The sequence below is a fragment of the Canis aureus genome, chromosome 7, assembly GCF_053574225.1.
Source record: "Canis aureus isolate CA01 chromosome 7, VMU_Caureus_v.1.0, whole genome shotgun sequence".
Classification (NCBI taxonomy): Eukaryota; Metazoa; Chordata; class Mammalia; order Carnivora; family Canidae; genus Canis; species Canis aureus.
In genome coordinates, this window is record NC_135617.1 from 40,882,864 (window position 1) to 40,904,180 (window position 21,317).

A 21,317-nucleotide genomic window follows, 5' to 3' on the forward strand; every position below is an offset into this window, starting at 1 on the left:
TCTTTATTGTATAAACCAACAGAGACCAGAGGTATTATTTTATAACATTCAAATTTTGTTTTCAATTGGCTTTAGATTTTATGTTTCTATTCTGGCCTGTAAGTGTCTACCAGATCCTGAAGGAATTAACCTCTAACAGAAGAATGTAGGCACACTGGGGAAGATCTATCATTCCAACATGTTTTAGATACAACGTCTCCAGAGAACCAGGAAGTCACTTGGCCCTTATTCTAATCCCATCTCTAAAAGCCTTTTCCTAGTTGGAATCCTCTTCCTCTTCAGGATCTCTTGAATGGAGGCAAAACACTGATCCCTTTATGCAAAACTTCTTTTCATAGCTTCAATAGGGCACAGAAGGCATGAGCAACTTTTTTGCAAAAGCTTGTGTTCTTTGGGGCACCTGGGTGTCTCAGTTGAGATTGAGCACCCCATCAGGCTCCAAGCTCAGCATGGACTCTGCTTGGGATTCTCCCTCTCCCTCTACTCCTCCCAGCTGCTCTCTCTCTCTAAAAATAAATAAATACAATCTTAAAAAAACAAACAAAAAACAATCCCTGTTCTTCATAGAGAATAATTACAGAAAACTCAACCCCAAAATGTTTGTTATTAGATTTATGTGTCAACATGTGAAAAAAAAGACATGAATTCTGTCTATATTTTCATTAGAAATTTTGAAGTTTTGAAATTGTGTTTCTTGATTCAGAACAGCTTTCACAAGCCATGTCCAATAATACACCAAGATGTACCACCAAAGCATCTATCTTCACCATCTATGTTACATGCATTTTGTCCTTTAGGCTTTGAACTCTTTCTTATAGGTATACATAGCTAGGGAGGGGTCAATGTTTCCTCTGCATTTTCCCATTCCTGTCCCAGTGTTGCTGAGCATTACTGTGTATTCTATGTTGTACATTTCTAAATGAAAGTCCTGTGACCTCATTAGTTTTCTTCAGACCACGTTCATTTTCCCAGTAAATATAAAATTCAAAACAAATAATAGGCTTTAAAGCTGAAGATTTGGTCTTTATCCATTCTCCACTAGACAGCTATTGAAGGAACAGAGACTGAACGAGTAACAAGTTCACAAAATTTTCATTGGCTAAGAAATGTTATAAAAGTTTCCTTAAAGATAATCAAATATTCTTTAAAAATGTGTAATTGGCCAGAAAACAATTTCAAAACTCATAATAAAGTAGATATATATGAAAAATACCACTACAAAAGAAAATAAAGGTCAGGGGTCATTTTACCTTGACGTAAAAATACAGAATACATGAGTAAGATTTCCCCAGAGTCATATTAAAACTACAGTGAAGTTCTTTATATAATAGAAGTAGGTTAGAGTGTGGTTGGCTGAACAAGATAATGAAACAAATCTTTAACTTTCAATTACTAAGATGCAAAGGGATAAAAATGCATTGACTCTGAATGGGAAGCACTGATGTAGGACAAATTGTGTGAGTGACCTTAACACCATGGAAGCAAGGTTATTAGGAGTAAGTAGTATCTTGAATATTTGGGAAAGTGTTAATTTGGGAAATGCTGTATAATTAATATAAGGGATACCTTACCAAATTATTTTTTTTGAAAGCATGACAAGTAAAAGAAAAAAAAAAAAACAAAGACATTTTCCTATATGTTGTACTCAAATGGTACTTCTGAAAAGAGTTCCTTAGAATAATAGCCACTGTCCGACACTAGGGAATTTTCATTACAATGTACACTCAAATAATGTATATGTAAGGAAGTAAGATAAAAGGCCTTCTAACACAGCAAAATGTAGACTCTATTCTTAACTATATTTAAACTGGGATAAGAAGCAAATGCTGTTAAAGATCTGGAGACCAAATGAGAAATTCACAGCAGAGAAGTAGTTAGAATAAGAGCTAGGAAATGGCATAATACAGGAATAATGGAGGAAAAGTTTAAGGCATCTGGGTTACTTGAAATGAGAAATAATGGCTATTAATGATGCTTTCTCGTTTGAGTTTTTTAGGACAAGAATCATTATTTAATGACTACATGAATAATTGTGTCTCGAATAGGCTGTATAAAATAGATTAGATAAGCCTAAAAATATTATGTAACTATTTTCACTTCAGTACCCTCTAAAGGAACATGGCACTGATTATTTGAAACACTGTAATATGATATATATTTTCTGCTTACGGTCCAAGTTATAACCATGATACTAGTACGACTTCAGATAACATATCTTAAGCTATAGAGATAAAGGTGCTTTGCAGAGACATTTCCAACTTAGGTACTTTAATGTATTTTTTTATTAAAAACATACTTCTGTTTAAAAAGAAACTACAAAATAGTTTAAGTAGAATAGAGCTGACCAGTTTATGGCTGGAATTGGTTGACCCCTAAACATTTTTCCATTCTTGAGCTTCCATGACTTGATAAATAGAAGAAGGAACATTAAAATGATAGGCAAAGTAGAATTCATTTCATCTGATAACTAGAAGCTCAATCTGAGTTAGAGCTTTAAAAAGTCATTTTAAGGAGTGATTTCATTCTAGCTTTTGCCCAGGAATTCAGATGGTGGAATGATGACAGAAGGCTGATGGCTTCACAGTATAAAATTGCTTATACTGTGGAGCAATGCTGTCTCCTGGACTCAGAAACAAGAATATATAAAACAAAAACTGCTGTGACTATAGTTACTAATACTGTATTATATATTTAAAAGTTACTGAGAGGGGCACCTTGGTGGCTCAGTCAATTAAGTGCCTGCTTTTAGCTCAGGTCATGATCTCAGGGTCCTGAGGTCAGGTCCCACATCAGACTCTCTGCTCAGCAGGGAGCCTGCTTCTCTCTCCCTCTGCTTCTCCCTCCTGCTCTACCTCTGTGCTCTCTCTTTCAAATAAATAAACAAATAAAGTCTTTAAAAAAGGGGAACCATGTAGGATGTAGGCTGAGGGATACAGGCATATAGTGATATGATAATTCTTATTGGTCCAGATGTGAAAGCTCATTGGTTTAGACCAGATGCCAGTGGTAAGAGTGAGAAGAGGTCAGACCTGGAGACATTTTAAAGCTTGATCTTACAGAGTTTACTAATGGTTAAAACAGGATGTGAAAAGAATAGAGGACTCAAGAAAATGTCTCCAGTACATTTCCAAGAACTCAACTACAAAAATAAGACAGTTTTATGTCTAAATCTGTATCCTCTAAAGAAAAGTCAAAAACCTACTTTGGCAAACATTTAAATGTCTCTAAAGTTTAGGTTCCAAAGCAAGCCTGTCTTATTTTATTTATTTTTTTTCTTTCCTTATTCTTTCTAAAATTTTTATTAAGATGTCATTGAGATATAACATTGTATTAGTTTTAGGTGTATAACATAATGATTTGATATTTGTATATATTAGGAAATGATGATACAAAACATTAATATTTATCACTACATTTAGTTACAATTTTTTTTCTTGCAATGAGAGATTTTAAGATATGATCTGTTATGGGGCACCTGCTCAGTTGGTTGAGTGTTGGACTCTTCATTTCAGCTCCAGTCATAACCTCAGGATTGTGGGACTGAGCCCTGCATCAGCCTCTGAGCTGAGTGTGGAACCTGCGTGTGATTCTCTCTTTGTCTATCTCTGTTTCCACATCCCTGCCCTGACTTTGGAGCTCTCTCTCTATATCATAAATAAATAAATAAATAAATAAATAAATAAATAAACCTTCTGTCTTAGTAACTTTTATTTTTTTAAGATTTATTTATTTGAGAAAGAAAGAGCAAGAATTATTAGATTAGGACTTAATCAGATTAAGTCATGTTTCTACCCTTACATCTTTCAATGGTTTTGCATCTCCTTCAGACCTATAGTCATATGCCTTCCACAGGCTGGCTCCCTCTTCCCTTTCTGACTTCATTTCTTCTCCCACCCCCTCAACTCCACACCACCCTCAACTACTCCATCTTCACCTCCTTTAGTGCCTCTACTATATCAGGCAGAAGGATGCCTTATGACTCTTGCACTTATCTTTCTTTCTGCTTGAATTATTCTGTCCCCACTTATCACTGTGCCTCATGCTCTCAAGGCTTTCAGGTCCATATTCAAGTATCACTACTTTGATTAGAAGTCTTCCATGACTATCCAGCCTAAAATGACAGTTTCCTCTTCATTGTCTACCCCCTTACCATGATGGATTGCTTTATTTCTTTTCATATCTCTTATAACCCCTGGACATGTTAGATGGTACTTGTTTGATGTCTGTCTGCTACAAAACATAAGTTCCATGAGAGCAAGAGTGTTGTCAGATTTGTTCCCTGAGAAATTCTCAGAACATAGAATAGCACATATTTATAGAATGCCACGTATTTATTGAATAAATGTCTAAATCCTTTTAAAGCAAAAAAATCCATATATCATTATCAATCTATTATAATGACACTAAGGAACCCCTAAAATAGAGGTCTCAGTTGAGTGGAAGAGAGCCCCTGAGTAGTATGTCTTGCTTGCCACTAGAGGGGTCTAAGATAGCCTTTGTCAATAACCTCTCCAGGGCTTCTCCCTCCTTCCAGTGCCCTGTCATTTGAAATAGCAGATCCTAGGAAATACTATCAGATACCTTCTATTCAATGAGAAGTAATCAAATAACTCATAGTGCTGCATACCATCCCAACTCATAGTTTAAAACTACGTTTAAACTATTTATTTTCTCAAGATAGTACTTGTTTAAAAAGAAAAGAACAGAAAGGAAAAGAAGAAAAAAAAAGAAAAGGAAAGAAAACAAAAACGAGGAACAAACAGGTATTTTTAGTTTTTCATTTGTGATCTACATAAGGACACACCACTTGCTTCACGTGTCTAGCAAGAAAGAGCAGTAGTGAGCCATTAAGAGGAAGAAGAATCTGACACTTCCCGACTCAAGTCTAGCAGACTGAACCAACGTCAGGTGCTACAGATAAACAAAAAAAGATGATAAATTGTGTATTCCTCAAGGTTGGTGTCAAGTGACTACAAGTGTCTGATTTTTAAAGAAAGAAAGCTAGAGATGGGATATATGAACCACAAAAGTAAGCAATGATGGAAAGAAGATAAGCCTCGAAAAGAGAAGCCACTTTATTTTATAATTACATCATCAGATTGAAGGTTGGTTTCTCAATCGAAGAACAAGATATTCTACCAAAGAAATGATTAAATTTATCAGTAGGTGTAAGAAATAACATAGATGTGATGTTGATGAGACAGCATTGTGGAGAGAAAAGAGATGTCAAAATTGTATTATGTCATTCTTCAGATTGAATTTGGATTCAATTTCAGAAAAATATCAAGTATGAATGTTCATTCTGAAAAGCCTAGTGTTTCCTATTTCTAAACCAAAATAGACAGTGATATTTAGCTTGGCAAAGAAAAATATCTCAACTTTAATGTTTTCAAGACACTGGCCTTACTGGATTACTGGAGAAGAACTGAAACTATACTTTCCAGAATCATATCTCTTAGGGTTTATACATAAGGACAACTTTTAAAATTCCTTACAACTGAGACTCTTCAGAAATTCTGTTTCTGGAGAAAAATATTCCTCCCTTACCCCCATCCTTACTTTGTAACCTGGCTTATAACAGGCCATCCATTTTTGTAGCACACTTTTCAAAAACAATTAGAACCTGGTCCCATCTTTCTTGGGCCCGGATCTGCTTTTACAGCAGGAAGAACAAAGCCACCAACTTTTACATAGCCCGGCTAATCATGGAAGTGTGTCCAGGCTTCAAGTAACTTGATTTTTAATTTTTTTTTTCTTGGCAGAGTAATGTAAAATTAAAATGGGGAAAGATATTTAATATTTAATACTAAGCTTTAAAAAGAAACCTGCTATCATTGCTATGTATCTTGATGCAAAGGCTATGATGATAATAAAAGAAAGTACAGAAGACACTTGGCATTCAAAGAAAAAAAATAAAATTCCTTACAGTTAGGGATCTCTGGGTGGCGCAGCGGTTTAGCGCCTGCCTTTGGCCCAGGGCGCGATCCTGGAGACCCGGGATCGAATCCCACATCAGGCTCCCGGTGCATGGAGCCTGCTTCTCCCTCTGCCTGTGTCTCTGCCTCTCTCTCTCTCTCTCTCTCTCTCTCTCTGTGACTATCATAAATAAATAAAAATTAAAAAAAAATTCCTTACAGTTAATAACTGTAATATTCTGTATTTTGAAATATTATTAGTTTAAAAATATTACCTTCTTATCTGATATTGTCAACTTTGAATAGTTCCTAAGGAATAGTTATGAGACAGTAGTTAGGGGTGTATCAACATTCATTTATGCCAACTAAATCCTTGGAGATAATTGCATCAAAAAGCCAAGGATGTAATCCATTGAAAGCAGCTAAAGAGTTCAGAAATTTAGATCCTGTTCATTGTGTCTGCACTTTTCCTGGAGAACTTTTAAGTTATATCATCAGCAGTCACATAAAATTTTTCTTAATTCTTAGTAACCTAATCTTTATTAGCAATTGATATTAGCCAAAGTATTCATTTTGAAATATTCTCTCTCTTCTACTAATTACACATCACTGATCTTATTCTGCCCTGTTCTGGGATTCTTTATACCTACTACCTCCAACTATTCTGACTCTGACATCTGCCATGTTTTTATGTTTTGTTTTTCCCCCTCAGCATTGATTTTTATTCTGTAACATATAAACCTTCATCTAGTATAACATCTAAATTTTATTTAAACACAAAATACATTAATCTAGTTTTTTGCTGTACCTAGAGATCTCTCCATAGACATATATACAGAATTTTAATTCATATATAATTGACATAAAACATTATATTAGTTTCAGGTATATAATATAATTATTTGATATTTGTATATTATGAAAGGATCACTATGATAAGTCTAGTTAACATCCATTATCACATGTATTTACAATTTTTTTCTTTTTAGTAAGGACATCATCTTACATCTTTTCTTTCTTATTACTGTCCTGGTAGTTGAAAAAAAGAAACCTTTTATGACTTCAGATATCACTTTTACGCAGTTGATTATCAAATATATATGATAAATTTGACTTCTCTACTAAAGCCCAAGACTACACTTCATTTTTTCACTTAAGGGTTACACTTGCATCGAAACATTAATATGTGAGAAACACTCTTAAATGTTTGTTGAATAAATATAATCATAATTAATACTTTCTTTCTGATACCCTAAGTTATGAAATATTATCATTTCTACCTCAGATCTCAAATTCATAGCCATGATTTGGTTTCTATTCTTACTACCACTAATTCAAATCTTCCTTATTTCCATGGATTGTAAAAGGCCTTCCAGTTTCCATGTTTAAATCTTTCTCAATTAAAAAAAAATTCTATTTCTGCTCTAATATAAAATCTTACCAAGGACGGCTCTCATCAGGTCAAGATTTGGTAACTCCCTATTGTCTTCAGAATTCAGAACCATCCGACACCATGCCTCAGCATACTTCTCCAATTTTATTTCATTTTTCTTTACTTCTGCACATACACGTTTTTATCAAAATAAACCACTTATCTGCTAAACACAATCTCAACTTTGACAACTCTATACTGTTTTTGTTAAAAGACTGTTCTGGAGTGTAACCATCTCCTTGCCACTCATTCTCTTCATATTGAACTGTCAACAATTCAGTCATCCCTCGAAATTTACACTAAATGTTTCCTTCTTTGAGAAGTTTTCTAGATCCTAACCACAGAACAACATCTCTTGTAAGGAATCTCTGTACATTTGGTTTATATGATACACACCAAAGTGTATTTTATTTACTTATATAATTATTTTTTTAAATAAGATTTTATTTATTTATTTATTTATTTATTTATTTATTTATTTATTTATTTTATGAGAGACACAGAGAGAGAGGCAGAGAGACACAGGCAGAGGGAGGAGTAGGCTCCCTATGGGGAGCCCAATACAGTACTCGATTTCAGGATCCTGGGATCATGACTTGAGCCAAAGTCAGACACTCAGTCACTGAGCCACCCAGGCACCCCTACTTATATAATTCTTTTATGTCCACAATATCCTCTTGTAGAGAAGATTAGTCATTTATTTTAATGACTTGAATAACAGGAAAGGTTTTGCTTATAGGAAGAGATAATTTTCTTTGATTTTAACTGAACAGAGTCAGTGGGCTAGCAACACATAAAACATCATTATCTTCCTTGAATTCAGTTTGATGAATACAATTCAAGTTATAAGTCTGAAACTAAAATACTTAAATTCTAAAGGTCTATTCTTACCAATAAATAAAGTAAATATAAATGCTACTTGAAATTACAGTGGAAAATTGATGGCTAAAACCATAATAAAAACTATAAAACATTCTGTTAAAGGTTTAGACAAATCCTTAGAACAATGGAAATCCATGCACATGCCTCATGGCTCTCGTCATGTAAGATCTCATACATTCTAGTCTGTCTTTGAATGGCAAATCACTGGTTCTCAAATAATGTTTTTTTTTTTTTTTTTCCCTTTCAGTGTCTCACTTTCCTTGCTTTATGTTATTGCCTCCAAAAAAATCTAAATATTTTTGAATCATGAGTCTAATTGTTATCCTTTGATTCTACTTTATACTGTAATAAATATTAAAATGGTAAAAGAATGAACAGTTTCAAGAAAGAGAGAATGGTTAGCAAGACACAAGGGACATGAAGGTTGAAATATGGGAGGAGATTTAATTTGACAGTCGGGAGGTTCCAGAAAGCTTTTCTAGGAAGAGTTTCAGAGAAGTGATGAGGAAAACACTGGGCTGCAAGGGATTGAAGAGAAAATGTTCACAGAGAAAGAACAGAAAGTAAGTTTAAACAACTCTTCAAAGAATATTCTTGTTGAAGAAAAACAACTTTAACTCATATTAAATAATATTTATAGTCTCCCTGACCTAATTGATAAAAATAATATTTTTAAAAATACATTGAAAAATTCACATATTGTACTAAGACAAAAACCACTTAACCTACTCAGCATATTTAGAACATTTATTTATTTATTTATTTTATATTTAGAACATTTAGAATGCAATTTTGCAATAAACTGAGACATACTGCAAATTGGAATCTCTCTGTACCATATCAATTTTTCATGTTCATTCATTTATTCAGTAATTATATAAGCTACTTAGTGTTTAGTTTTTAGTAAGTGCTCATTAACTTTCATTTATTATAATTATCATGTGTCTATTTTGAATGTCATATTTATATGTGAATATGAAAAATAAGTATTCTATTTAAGTTCAATCATTTTATAAATGCATTAGCTTGTTTAACATCTTTGTTCATAGAATATTTTTTTTCAAGCTTTGCATTAACTTTTTAAGACCATAAGTCTTTTGAGAAACTGATCAAAGCTATGGACCCTCCCCCTCCAAAAATGAACATGCATGCAATTATACCAAAACATGAACAGATTTTTTTAGCATATAATAACATTTCATTTATCAGAAGCTGATACAGGTAGGGGCATTTTTTAGAAAAAAGATACTTCAAAACTTTTCATTCAATTTACTTGAAGAAAATCTTTCTAAGATATGTCACTTATTTTCTTGTCATCTTAATCAAATTATAGGCACTTTTATCTTGAGGAATAAAGGCCATGATTTTTATTTTTTTATTTTAATTTTTTAAATTTTTTTAAAAAATTATTTATTTATGATAGTCACAGAGAGAGAGAGAGAGAGAGGCAGAGACATAGGCAGAGGGAGAAGCAGGCTCCATGCACCGGGAGCCCGACGTGGGATTCGATCCCAGGTCTCCAGGATCACACCCTGGGCCAAAGGTAGGCGCTAAACCGCTGCGCCACCCAGGGATCCCAAGGCCATGATTTTTAGATATAAATTGTGATCTTAAGTCTTAGAATTAATGTTCTCAAAGGTTAGCCATGAGTTGGTTGTTCCTACAGAATGGGCTCCATACTCTGCTATATTCTTTCAGTACAGCTTTGTCCCTATTGTTTCAGCATTTCAGCTATTATATTTGCTATATGTGTGTTTTTTACAGCACTATCTCTGCTTCCAACTCATTCTATCTAAACCAGGAACCAAAAAACAGAAATCCTGAAACCATATTTAAAGTTGAAATAAAATAGTCTATCAGTAAGGTTCTGAGATTCTTATTACACTTTATGGTCTTTATAATATTTATTTTTGGCTATCAACTGTATCCCAGAAAAGTGAGGTGGTAATGCATACAGGCTTTGTGGGAAAAAAAAAATTAATCTACTAAAAGACATGATGACCTCTTGTGGTTCTTTAAGTAGTCTTAATCCAACACTCCCTGAAGAAAATGAGTATAAAGAATAAGCAAGCTTTCTTTAGTTACCTAGTCTCTACTTATTATTCATAAACTGTGTGCATATGTGTGTTTACATGGGCATACATGAGCACACATGTGCACATGCATGCATATGTCTGTGTGTGTGTGTGTATGCTTAGTATAATGAGCTTAATGTTGGTTAATTAATATTTGGACAAAGAATGTAAGACAAATGAATGACAACTCACATATTTCACAATTTGCTACTATAAACTATTCTGTGTGTGTCCTTGTCCAAAAACTTTGGAAATATCAGCTAAAACAATATAATGTTTTATATACACTAGCACCAAATTGTATAATACGAAGAATATGAATAGTAATTATTATTTATATTATCTAATTTGATACCAGTAGATTATGATGATTAATTACATGTGTCAATTTGACTAGGCTAAGGGTTGCCCAGATAACTGGTAAAACATTATTTCAGAGTGTATCTATGAGGATATTACTGGAAGACATTAGCCCATGAATCAGTTAAACTAAGTAAAGAAGATCTCCCTCACTGATGCAAGTGGGCATGATCTGAGAGCCAAATAAAACACAAAGGCAAAGGGCACATTTGCTCTCTCCTTGAGCTGGGGCATTCATCTCCTGCCCTCAGACATTGGTGCTTCTGGTTCTCAGGCCTTCAGGTTTAGACTGGGAACTACTTGATCAGCTTTCCTGGACGCTAGCTTACATACAACAGATGGTGGGTCTTCTCAGCTTCCATAATTTCATGAGCCAATATTCCAAAATAAATCTCTTCCTATATATCTACTTATGTCTTATTGGTTCTGTTTCTCTAGAGAACCTAATATATTGATATACTTTGGAAAAGTCCAAAATATTATCGAGAATAACCTAATCTACTTCTAGACATTAAACTGTAAGTCAGTCTCTGGGCTAGTATTAGAAGGAAATCAACAATAAATAAAATCTCTTTTAGGTTGTATAATAATGTTTGGGATATTTATTCACAGAATATAACCTCTTTAAAAAACAAAATTATTTATAAATAAGTGATCAGAAGGCCAAATCACACTGTCTTTACACAAGACTGAAAACAGTATAGACAATACTGGCTTTATTTGCAGCACTAAATTGCCTTGAGTTACTATATCTAATATACTTTTTAAAGTTTAGCGATGATAAAGGAAGTAGGCAAACCTAGAAAACAGAATCTTAATGCAAAAAATGCACGAAGTTTTCAAATACGTAATTTTAGTAAGTCAAAAGAAAGATAAAGAGTAATAAATGTTCATAATTTATGGGATTTTCGTAGTAAATTATACTAGACTATAGAGGATTTTATTACTGTTATTCAAACAATGTACTTAAATCTAAATTTAAGTTTACTAGACTCTGAGATTGACATTTCTTTTTTTACAGTTTTTTTCTAAACTGAATAAATGCCATGTATCAATATGATACTTTTTTAAAAAGATTTTTTCATTATTTATTTATGAGAGAGAGAGAGAGAGAATGGGGGGGGGGAGGGCAGAGGGAGAGGGAGAGAGAGCCTTAAGCAGACTCAGTGCTGAACATGGAGACAGACGTGGGGCTCAATCTCACAACCCTGAGATCAAGACGTGAGCAGAAACCAGGAGTTGGACATTCAACTGACTGTGCCACCTGGGCACCCTTCAATCTGGTACTTTTGATTAGCAATGGCTTTTAGAATTAGATGTTAACATTTACAAAAAAGAATCAAAGAAACAATACCTCTGTGTGTTTTCCCCTTAGTCTTCCTTGTAAATTATTTTGTGAATGGACTAATCTGGCACAGCAGCCTTCGTGGGTCCTCCTCACCATAGAAGTCATAAAGCCCTTCAGAGAGTTGTTCCAGCTTGAATAACCAGCATCCCAAGGATCTCTCTAGGTTCTTCCTTCCCTGAGCTGGAAAATGCATAGCCCAATATACTATCCCTTTTTCTACAGAGTTGATCTTACTTCTCTTTGCCTAGCCATTTTTTAGAATGGACATTTAATTTGGATTTTCTCTGATTTCTGAGTTTATTCTTTGACAAAGATACTATTTTTGGTCACCTTTTCTTCTCATCACTCATTGCTTAGAGCAAGAGACAGTACACTCCATTTCTGAACCAGCACAAGCTGCTAAACACCCACTCAAAGGGAAAGTCTGGGCCTTCAAACTTCCTCAGAAGGTGGATTAAAACATAAATCTAACTGGAAGGCCTTATGCTGCATGAAGATAGTAGAGTGGCATGGAAATGCCCCCATTTAAGAACTGCACTGCATAGATCTTCCTCAACTAAAGAATATTATCAGCAATTAGGTATTACCCATTGCAATTTGAGGTCATTCTGATGGAAGATATCTTAGGATCAATCACATGAGCTCCTTTAGTACTCGAATACCTTCAGAAGAAGTCAAGCATAAAGTGAACCAGCAGAAGTCTTAATCATTTATCTATATCTATATCTGTCGTATATCCCATATATCCCATGTTTGTGTGTTCTGTACTAGTTGAATGCCTCTAGTCAAACACTCCACCAAGTTAGGTTTCTTGCTGATCCAGAAATTAAAGCTTAAACATACTGAGGCAAGCCATGTTTCTCTATAGTTCAGTGGTCTTCAGGGGAAGACTACTCAGGCATGACAAATGACAGAAAACTTGAATCACAGCAACATTTGAGAAGAAACTTTTAAAGAAATGAGAAACTGTAAATCTATAACTCACGGGGATCCTTGAGTGGCTCATCAGTTTAGCACCTGCCTTGGGCCCAGGGCATGATCCTGGAGTCCCAGGATCAAGTCCCACATCGGGCTCCCTGCATGGAGCCTGCTTCTCCCTCTGCCTATGTTTCTGCCTCTCTCTCTCTCTCTCTCTCTTTCTCTCTGTCTCTCATGAATGAATAAATTTATTTTTTTAAATATTAAAAAAATCTATATCAACTCAATATATCAATATTTAAGGAGACTATTTCTTTGCTCTTGCCATGTTTTTTTACTACAAAGAGTAATCTGCCATTTGGTTAACATTGCTGCTGTTGGCTCAATGTGATTGTGGCACCGTTAAAGTGTGTGTAGGTTTTGCTTCTCTGTATAATTCCTCCATATTAGAGAGAGCTTTAAAGCCAACTAAAGGAAGAAATATAATAGACATAGTCTTCACTTTATGTGCTCTGACAATACAGAATCCACCACAGAGGGCTCAGAGGAATCCACTGTGCTCTGGAAGTTACTCAGGAAAACTGTACCAGCAGCAATAGCACCATGACCATGACCCTTACAGCTATTCTGAAACATTCTACAACCTATGCTGATTCAGCACATCTTTGGGACACCTACCCAGAAACTAACTTGGCATCCTCATGAATAATATATGGAACATGAAGACTCATTTAAAAAAACACACAAAGATATATATTACATATTTTCAACATTAGGTCAGATAGCAATGAACATTTGGCAAATGGAAAAAGCAGTGCATATTCTCCTTTACATATACATGTGCAGACGTAGGGGAGATAAACACTAGGAATCCATACAAATGCATGTATGTGTGTGTGTGTTTGTGTGTGTGTAATGTATATATGATTGGGCCTATTTAAAAATCAGACATGAATTATTCATAATACATTACTTACATATTCTTGAGGACGAGCAATGACTATTACACTTAGAAATGTATGGCGAAAATACTTGCAATTTTTTTTTAATTCAGTATGATTTGGAGGAAAAAAATCCCATTTCTTACCTACATTTCCAGTCATTAAGTATGAATTCTGAAAGTCCATCATCCCTATTCCAACAATGTGTATAAAATCTTCAATCACCTGCATTAACTCTATTGAGCCAGGATAAATCTACAAAAACAAGCAAAAATTAGAAGGAATGAAAAGCCTATATGATAGAATATATAACTGGAATAACAAAAACTACATAATGAGGTCACAAATGAGCTCAGATTTCTGTGAAGACATTTCTGCAACTGGCAGCAGTTGTATCTTTGAACCAACAGTTGAGAATGATACCAGGTGTCATACAGCAAGAACTCTGAAGGTGAAATGCTGGAGTGATTAATCCTCCATAAATTTAAGGAAACTAAAAATATCTAACAGATTGTATACTTGAAATTGCCCATCTTTACTTTTTATAGGATCCTTCCCTCACTTAAATAACAGTACAAATACTGAAATTTGGGGGCTTTTTATCATTTTTACTTACCTATATAATGGCCACTGGAAAATAAAACCACATTAATTGTCATCATGAAGATATTTACAAACTATTAAGTTCACCACAAAGTAACTTTTGTATCTTAGGAGAAACTTTTACTTTTATAACTGTAATAGCTATTGAATGAATAATACTTTTAGCAACAATTTCAGGATCATGACAATAGCTCTGGTGTGGGTGCTTCACATGTACATATACACAGCAGATCCAACACCATGCCACCTCACACACTGCAAACGGAGGAGTTTTTGCTTAAAGACAACCTGATATTGGCTATAGTTCATAGTGTGTGGGAAGTGAAGGCCATTTAGAAGGTCATATGAGTGTTGCTATGTGTAACCTATAATGCTTCTAAAGTCAGCCTGCATTATATAACTACATTAAAGCAGAAAGTCTTTTGAAGTTAGGTTCATTTCTTTTAGCTATTCAGCCCTACTGCCCCTTGTAGCCATTTAAAAATTAAGTAGATTACAATTGTAGTGGCTTTATCTTTACAAAGGCTAGTGCATAGGGGAAGAGACAGTCTCATCAGCAGAAAAGTACACAATCAGAGCTGGAAGGGAACCAGAATAAGAGGGAGACACGTTGGGCAGGGCAGACAGCAGGTGCAATGTGTCAAGTTTACAGAAGATTGTGGCTGTGCCCTGCTAAAATTAAGACCCTGAGAATGCATAATATAGTTACATAAATTTGAAGACATGAATAATGGCTATTATATTCAGAGATGTGTGGCATGGATACCTGTAAATTTTTTAATTTGAGGAAAATTTGGGGAGAGATGTTATTTCTTACCTAGTTTCCAGTCATTAGATATGAATTCTGAGAGTTCATCATCACCATTCCAAAAATCTGCATGAAATTTCCAACAGCTCCAAGCTTTCTGCTACTGCTGTATTTTTTTCTACTGTTTTTGTGTAGGTGTATATGAGTATGTGTCGTGCAAGGGTAAATACAAATTAAAAATAAGAGGCTTAATTCTCTCTGCTGAAAATGAGAGACTCCCTCTCCCAGCCCCACATCCTTTACCCTTTTTCTTAAAGCATTTACTTTTGAAAGCTAGTAATTGTTCTTTCTCTGTCTCTGCGCAATGTATGTAAATCTTTTTAAAAAGCTAAGTAGACTCTCCCCAGCTTAAAGACCCAGGGATGCCTTTCAGAGAGAGAAAGAGGTAATAACAAGGGGAACAGGGCCTTGATCTCTCATTTTCTATGGGAGGAGTGCTAACTTCAGCAGGCACCTTGCTCTAAGTCGCAGAACTACCTTCATGAAGATAGAAATCACTTTTTTTTTTTAAATAAAGCCAGTTAACTAACAACTGGTCACCCCATTGCCAGGTGAATTTAAGATGAACTCTGTGTGGCAAATGGAATTCACCCTTTCTGCCACAAACTGGGAGACTCATTTACCATGTGGCTGCATTTATAACAAAATCTTTTAGTAAAAGCTACAAAATAGTTGTTTATTTTTTTAACTTTGAGTAGTCATCTTTATTTATATCCAAGTAGTTATCTTTAAAAAGCTATTAAGGACTATCAGTACTGAAAAATATTTAAAAGATAAGAATATAGCTAAATCAAAATCACAAATAAATAGATGGATTAGGGATTCAGGATTTTCCATTGACAATAAGTTGTACCACTACTCACTGTTCATTCAAGTTGGGACCTCACAGTAAATAATACCATCTGATGAACTACAGTCTTGTTTTAAAAAGAGTATTATACATTTGTTCTAAATATATCCATAATTAATAGTCTCCTGCATTCTGGAAAGATGTACTTAGCCTCTGCAGCTGTATTCTAGGGAAAGACACAATTTCCTTACAGTGAATGAATGAGGCTCTCCTCTAGAAAAAAGCCAAGGACAAATATATAATTCAAGCTAGCAGAAAAAGATAGATTTAGGGTCTTACACTAAGGAGTGATCTTTTTTTCTTGCTATGGCCAGAAGCACAGAATTTGTACCTTATAATGAGGTAGATCCACACTGGACTATTTTTAGATCTCCAGCATAACAGGAATAAAGGGCATGCTTTGCTCCTGAAGGCCGAGAACATGATTATAAGGGGAAAAGGGACAGATAGTTCATTTAAACCTCAGAAAATATTCTTATTTTCAAGATTGCATTGTTCTCCTGGAATTAGCAATGGTCAAGTAGAAAACTTAAAGAATTTTAATACACAGTTAAATTAAATTTCCACAGGATTTTTAAAAGCATGCTTATTCTCCCTTTCTTAGACGTTAACCCTCTTTTTCTGTAATTAAAAAAAAAGTGTTATTAACCATACTTATGTCAGTATAGCACAAATTGCAGTGAAAGGTATTTTAAAACAATAATTAAATCAACAAGGGCACCTGCTATACTGATCATGTAGACCAGAAAGAGAAAAAAAAGCAGAATTCAAATTTTCTTATGAGAACTCATTTTTACAACTCTTGGCTTTGAATCCAAATGCACATCTGCATATGTGATCCAGATTATACATAGTGTGGTAGTAAATGCAAATGATTTTACTTGTTATCACCCCACAGTTAGGTTTGTAATATGTGCTTTTGGATTTGTTGTTTCTCCCATAGTCTGTAGGCAGGAAAGAAAACTGGTTGGTAAGGCATATAGTTACTATACATTGATACCTCAAAGTTATGAATTACTTAAACCTGTTTAGTTTTTTTCACATTTATAATATCTTTCAGTCCACTGATCGTGAGGATAAAAGAGATCACTTATTTTCTCTAAAATTAGTATAACATAATCTAGGATGACTTTTCAAAGTCTCCTTTTATGTTCTTGAAACAGTAAGCCATTAATTTTTCACAGATTTTTTAAGCCTTACTTAGCCAATTTCATTTTAAGTATTGAAGCAGCTCCAATCTTACCTGTTGTGCATCCTCCCATTTTTCCTTGTTTTCTTCATCTAGAAGGTTGCTAACTATTTGAAAGAAGTTCTGCAAATTAAATTAGATAAAAGACTTAATGTTACATGAGGGGATATACTTTACAATAACATTCATTTGAACTGATTGTGTGGTAATGGTATAAACAGTTTGCCATATTGCTTTCTGACCCTAAAATATTACTCTAGAAGATATCTGAGGGCCCTCTCTCAGCACCATACTTCTGGGATTTCTCTATACCTTCACATATATACCTCAGAAAACATCAGAATAGGTAAAATACTTATGTTTGCTTACAATTATAGGTTTCATTATAGTCTCTATATTGTGTTCTGTTACACTATCTTATAATTATTCCTTACAAATAAGTTTTCTTCCTTGAATACTGAAAATCCCTTGTATATGTCTAATTACAAGTTATCCAGTTAATTATGAACCATGATTGCCAGTTACACTGCTGTTCTGAAGAACACTGTAGTGAAGACATAGACTGTGGGTAAGGATGCGGCATGTGACAGACTTCCTCAGTTGGATCCTGGGTCTGTACTTCCTGGCTATTATTTTTCTTTAACTTTTCCAACTACCTATTGCAAAGATGACATGGGCTTTTCCAAGTACCTGACATAAAGCACATGGTAAGCGCTCAATAAATCCTAGCTATTTCAAATAATTATTCTTTTTTTAATATTTTATTTATTTATATGAGAAAGAAGGTGAGCAGGAGAGCATGAGCAGGATCAGGGGCAGAGGGGGAAGCAGACTCCCCACTGAGGGAGGGAGCCCAATGTGGGGCTGGATCCCAGTACTCTGGGTCATGACCTGAGATGAAGACAGATGCTTAACCCACTGAACCACCCAGGTGCCCCTCAAATAATTATTCTTTATTCTGTCTTTTGCCAGCCAGCCAAAATGGAGAGGGATGAATAGACATAGTAGCATGTCCCTATTCAAGTGCCAAATCCTCATCCTCATCCTTATGGCCTAACTGCTCAAGACCTATTGGCTTTAGTGTTTGGTTTTCCCTTTCTGTGCAAATAGGTGTGTTTGGGCACTCATGTTTCCTTTCCCACCTACACAGGGAAGACACTCAGTTCTGTTCATCCATGCAACCTCCCATTTCACACACGAGGGGTCTTTACCAGACAGAGACCTTCTTGTCCTCCCATACTATACTGTGTCTTCAAAACGCAGGAGCCAGGAGAAGAGACCAGAGTGCCTGTTGAAAACTAATAGTGACTGGGGGTCACAGGTGACCTGGGAAGTGCAAAGTGAAGCCATGGCATTTATCTTAAGCTACATGGACAGGGGTCCTTTGGTTGTGTCCTCAAAGCCCATCTCTTCTGCTTGGTTTGTAAGTAATGTACCAGGAGCACTGCCTCCTACTGATACATCAGCTCAGGACAGGAGCTCCCTGAGGGAAAAATAATCACAATTTTTTTAGACTCATCAGCCTTCCTCCCTATCTAGCTTTTCAAAAAAAGGTCTTATTTGGGGCATCTGGGTGGCTCAGTGGTTGAGCGTCTGCCTTTGGCTCAGGTCATGATCCTGGGATTAAGTCCCACATCAGGTTCCCCACAGGGAGCCTACTTCTCCCGCTGCCTATATCTCTGCCTCTCTGTGTCTCTCATGAATAAATAAATAAAATCTTTAATAATTAAAAAAAAGGATCTTTATTCAAATCCCAAAGAAAGTCACCTGGGTGAAGAAAAACAAAGCTCCTCCATTTTCTCTTCTCTTGTGTTTTGAAGCTGTGAATATCTATATTTAATTGCCCTATTTGTACTATTTATTTTCATAATTCCTGGTAATCACATGGTTGAAACATGTTTCAAGTCACAGCCTTTGCAAAAGTCACAGAATATTTTCTGCAACTCTTGAAAAAAACTGCAAGTCCTTTTTAGACCTGTTTTCAGTTGGTTTAACCTTTTCGTATTACCAGCCATTTTTTCCACTTAAAATTTCCTGGTTGGAGTGATAACATTTTAAGGGCTTAGTCCATTGAGCTGTAATTCTACCTATGGGCAGAAAGAATTAACCTTCAGAGTTCTCCAATTGCCTATGGCTGGTTAACTCAGTAGGGGACATGGTGTTAATGAGGCAAAAGTTGCAGATTTCATCCTCCTACATGCCAGTTAGCTGTGCTGAGGTCCATGACCACGGTCTGCATCCTAACCCCTGCCAGCTTTCATACAAATGCATGCCGCCACTAACGAGAGACACCAAGAGAATGAGAAGCAATTTGTGCAAATGCATCTCTGTTTCTGAGAAAACATTTCACAAAGCATGTTTTACCAATAGTGGGTCAGTGACTCTGCGCTATACATGACGGCCAGAGAGCACACACAATTCCTTGATCAAAATGATACATTCAGAGTTCAATTTTTCTCCTTAAATTGCCAATGGGCATATACAAAAAACATAAATTACTAAAATATACATTCAACTAAGCAGAGAGTATAAGAAATGTTCTTGTATCACCTTCCAAGGCAATAAGTCAGACTTTACTAAACCAGGGTTGGGAAGTAGTACAGATTAAAGTTCTTCCTTGTCCCTGTGGATTGGAGTGGGAATGATCTGCTCTAAGACCATGCAGGCCACAGTGAGCTAAGGCTGAAAATCCAGTGAGGGGGAGGGCAGCACTTATGGGGAGACTGTCTTCCTTATTCATCAGCATATCCTCAGTACACACAATGCCTTGTCCTTGGCAGGTATTTAATAGAGTTCTAACTTAAAGGAAATAATGAAGTCACACAGCCACTACACAGCAGACTCTCGAATAAAACTCAAACCCCATTCTTTAAGCTGACCCTGCTCTCATCCCTGTACCAATTCACTTTGACATTTGCTCAAAGATCAGACTGAGAACAGAGTAGAATCAAACAGAGTAGTATTTTTTTGAGAAGGGGACATATAACATTTTAGGCCACTTGATTGAATTTTTGAGGAAAGTATGAACCAACTTCCATGGCAGCAGATGCACTGCTCCCTAGAGTTCTTCAGGAACTCTGCTAATTCAGGTAGTATCTCTCTTTTGATGACTTATGGGTCAGGTCACTTATGTCAGCCCCTGAGTTGCAACTGTCTAGAGGCTTTTGTTTTTTGTTTTTATCAGTCCTGATTTCTGTGATCTAGACTGTTCTGAAAAATTATATCCTTGGTCAAGTCTGAGTTTAGCACTGGAACAGGGCAGACCTGGTTTAAAATTTCCCCAATATTCATTAACTGTGTGGTTCTAGGCTAACGTTACTCACCTATGCCTTCCTTCTCTAACCCGTAAGATAGAAATGATAGATAATGGCTGCCTACCAGAGCCATTGTGAAGCTTAGGGCTAATTCTTAGCACAGTATCTGACACGTGGTAAGTGCTCAATATATGGTGGCTTTATGATTTTATTCCCTTCATATTATCTTTTTTATGACTGGTGGCATGATTTGTATTTATGGTCACATTATGGTGAATATGTGCCTATAATGCTGCTATAGACTTTCACAGCCAGGGGTTCACTCTCCTTCCTCTTTTATTGCCTCTTCCTCTCTAAGCAGTATGTAGAGCACAGAGCTTATTCACCACTAACTTCAGAACCTGTCATTTGTTGAGGAGACAATTGTCCTTCCTAAGAAATGTACTCTGCCGGGAGGGTTTTCAATGTGGTTATTATTGGATACCCATTAGGTGAGAGGCATTGCAAAAACATTCGTTGGACACAAAGGTCAGAGGGTATGACTCTTCACTTATTCTTTGTAGGAAGTATTATGAGATTCCGTGTAGTAAATGTTATAAAGAAAAGCCATAAGTGTTTCTGCTACATTTAGCCATATGAGACTAAAAGGCCACTCTATTTTATGCGAACTGGTAACTAATTATTTGTTTTATTTTTTATTTTTTTTTAATTTTTTTTTAATTATTTGTTTTACATCTTACTG

At 35.4% G+C, this 21,317-nt stretch overlaps 1 protein-coding gene across 5 annotated transcripts in view; it reads right to left on the reverse strand.

Moving 5' to 3' along the window:
- The window catches only part of ADGRB3 (adhesion G protein-coupled receptor B3), a 714,356-nt gene that overhangs the window by 337,603 nt on the left and 355,436 nt on the right, over positions 1–21,317 (reverse strand). For all 5 annotated transcript variants that reach the window (XM_077903497.1, XM_077903496.1, XM_077903499.1 and 2 more), the window contains 2 exons: positions 17,376–17,444; positions 14,018–14,126 (listed from right to left, as the gene is read on the reverse strand). In XM_077903497.1, coding sequence (XP_077759623.1) covers positions 14,018–14,126; positions 17,376–17,444 — 178 coding nt within the window. The remainder of the gene's footprint in view (positions 1–14,017; positions 14,127–17,375; positions 17,445–21,317) is intronic.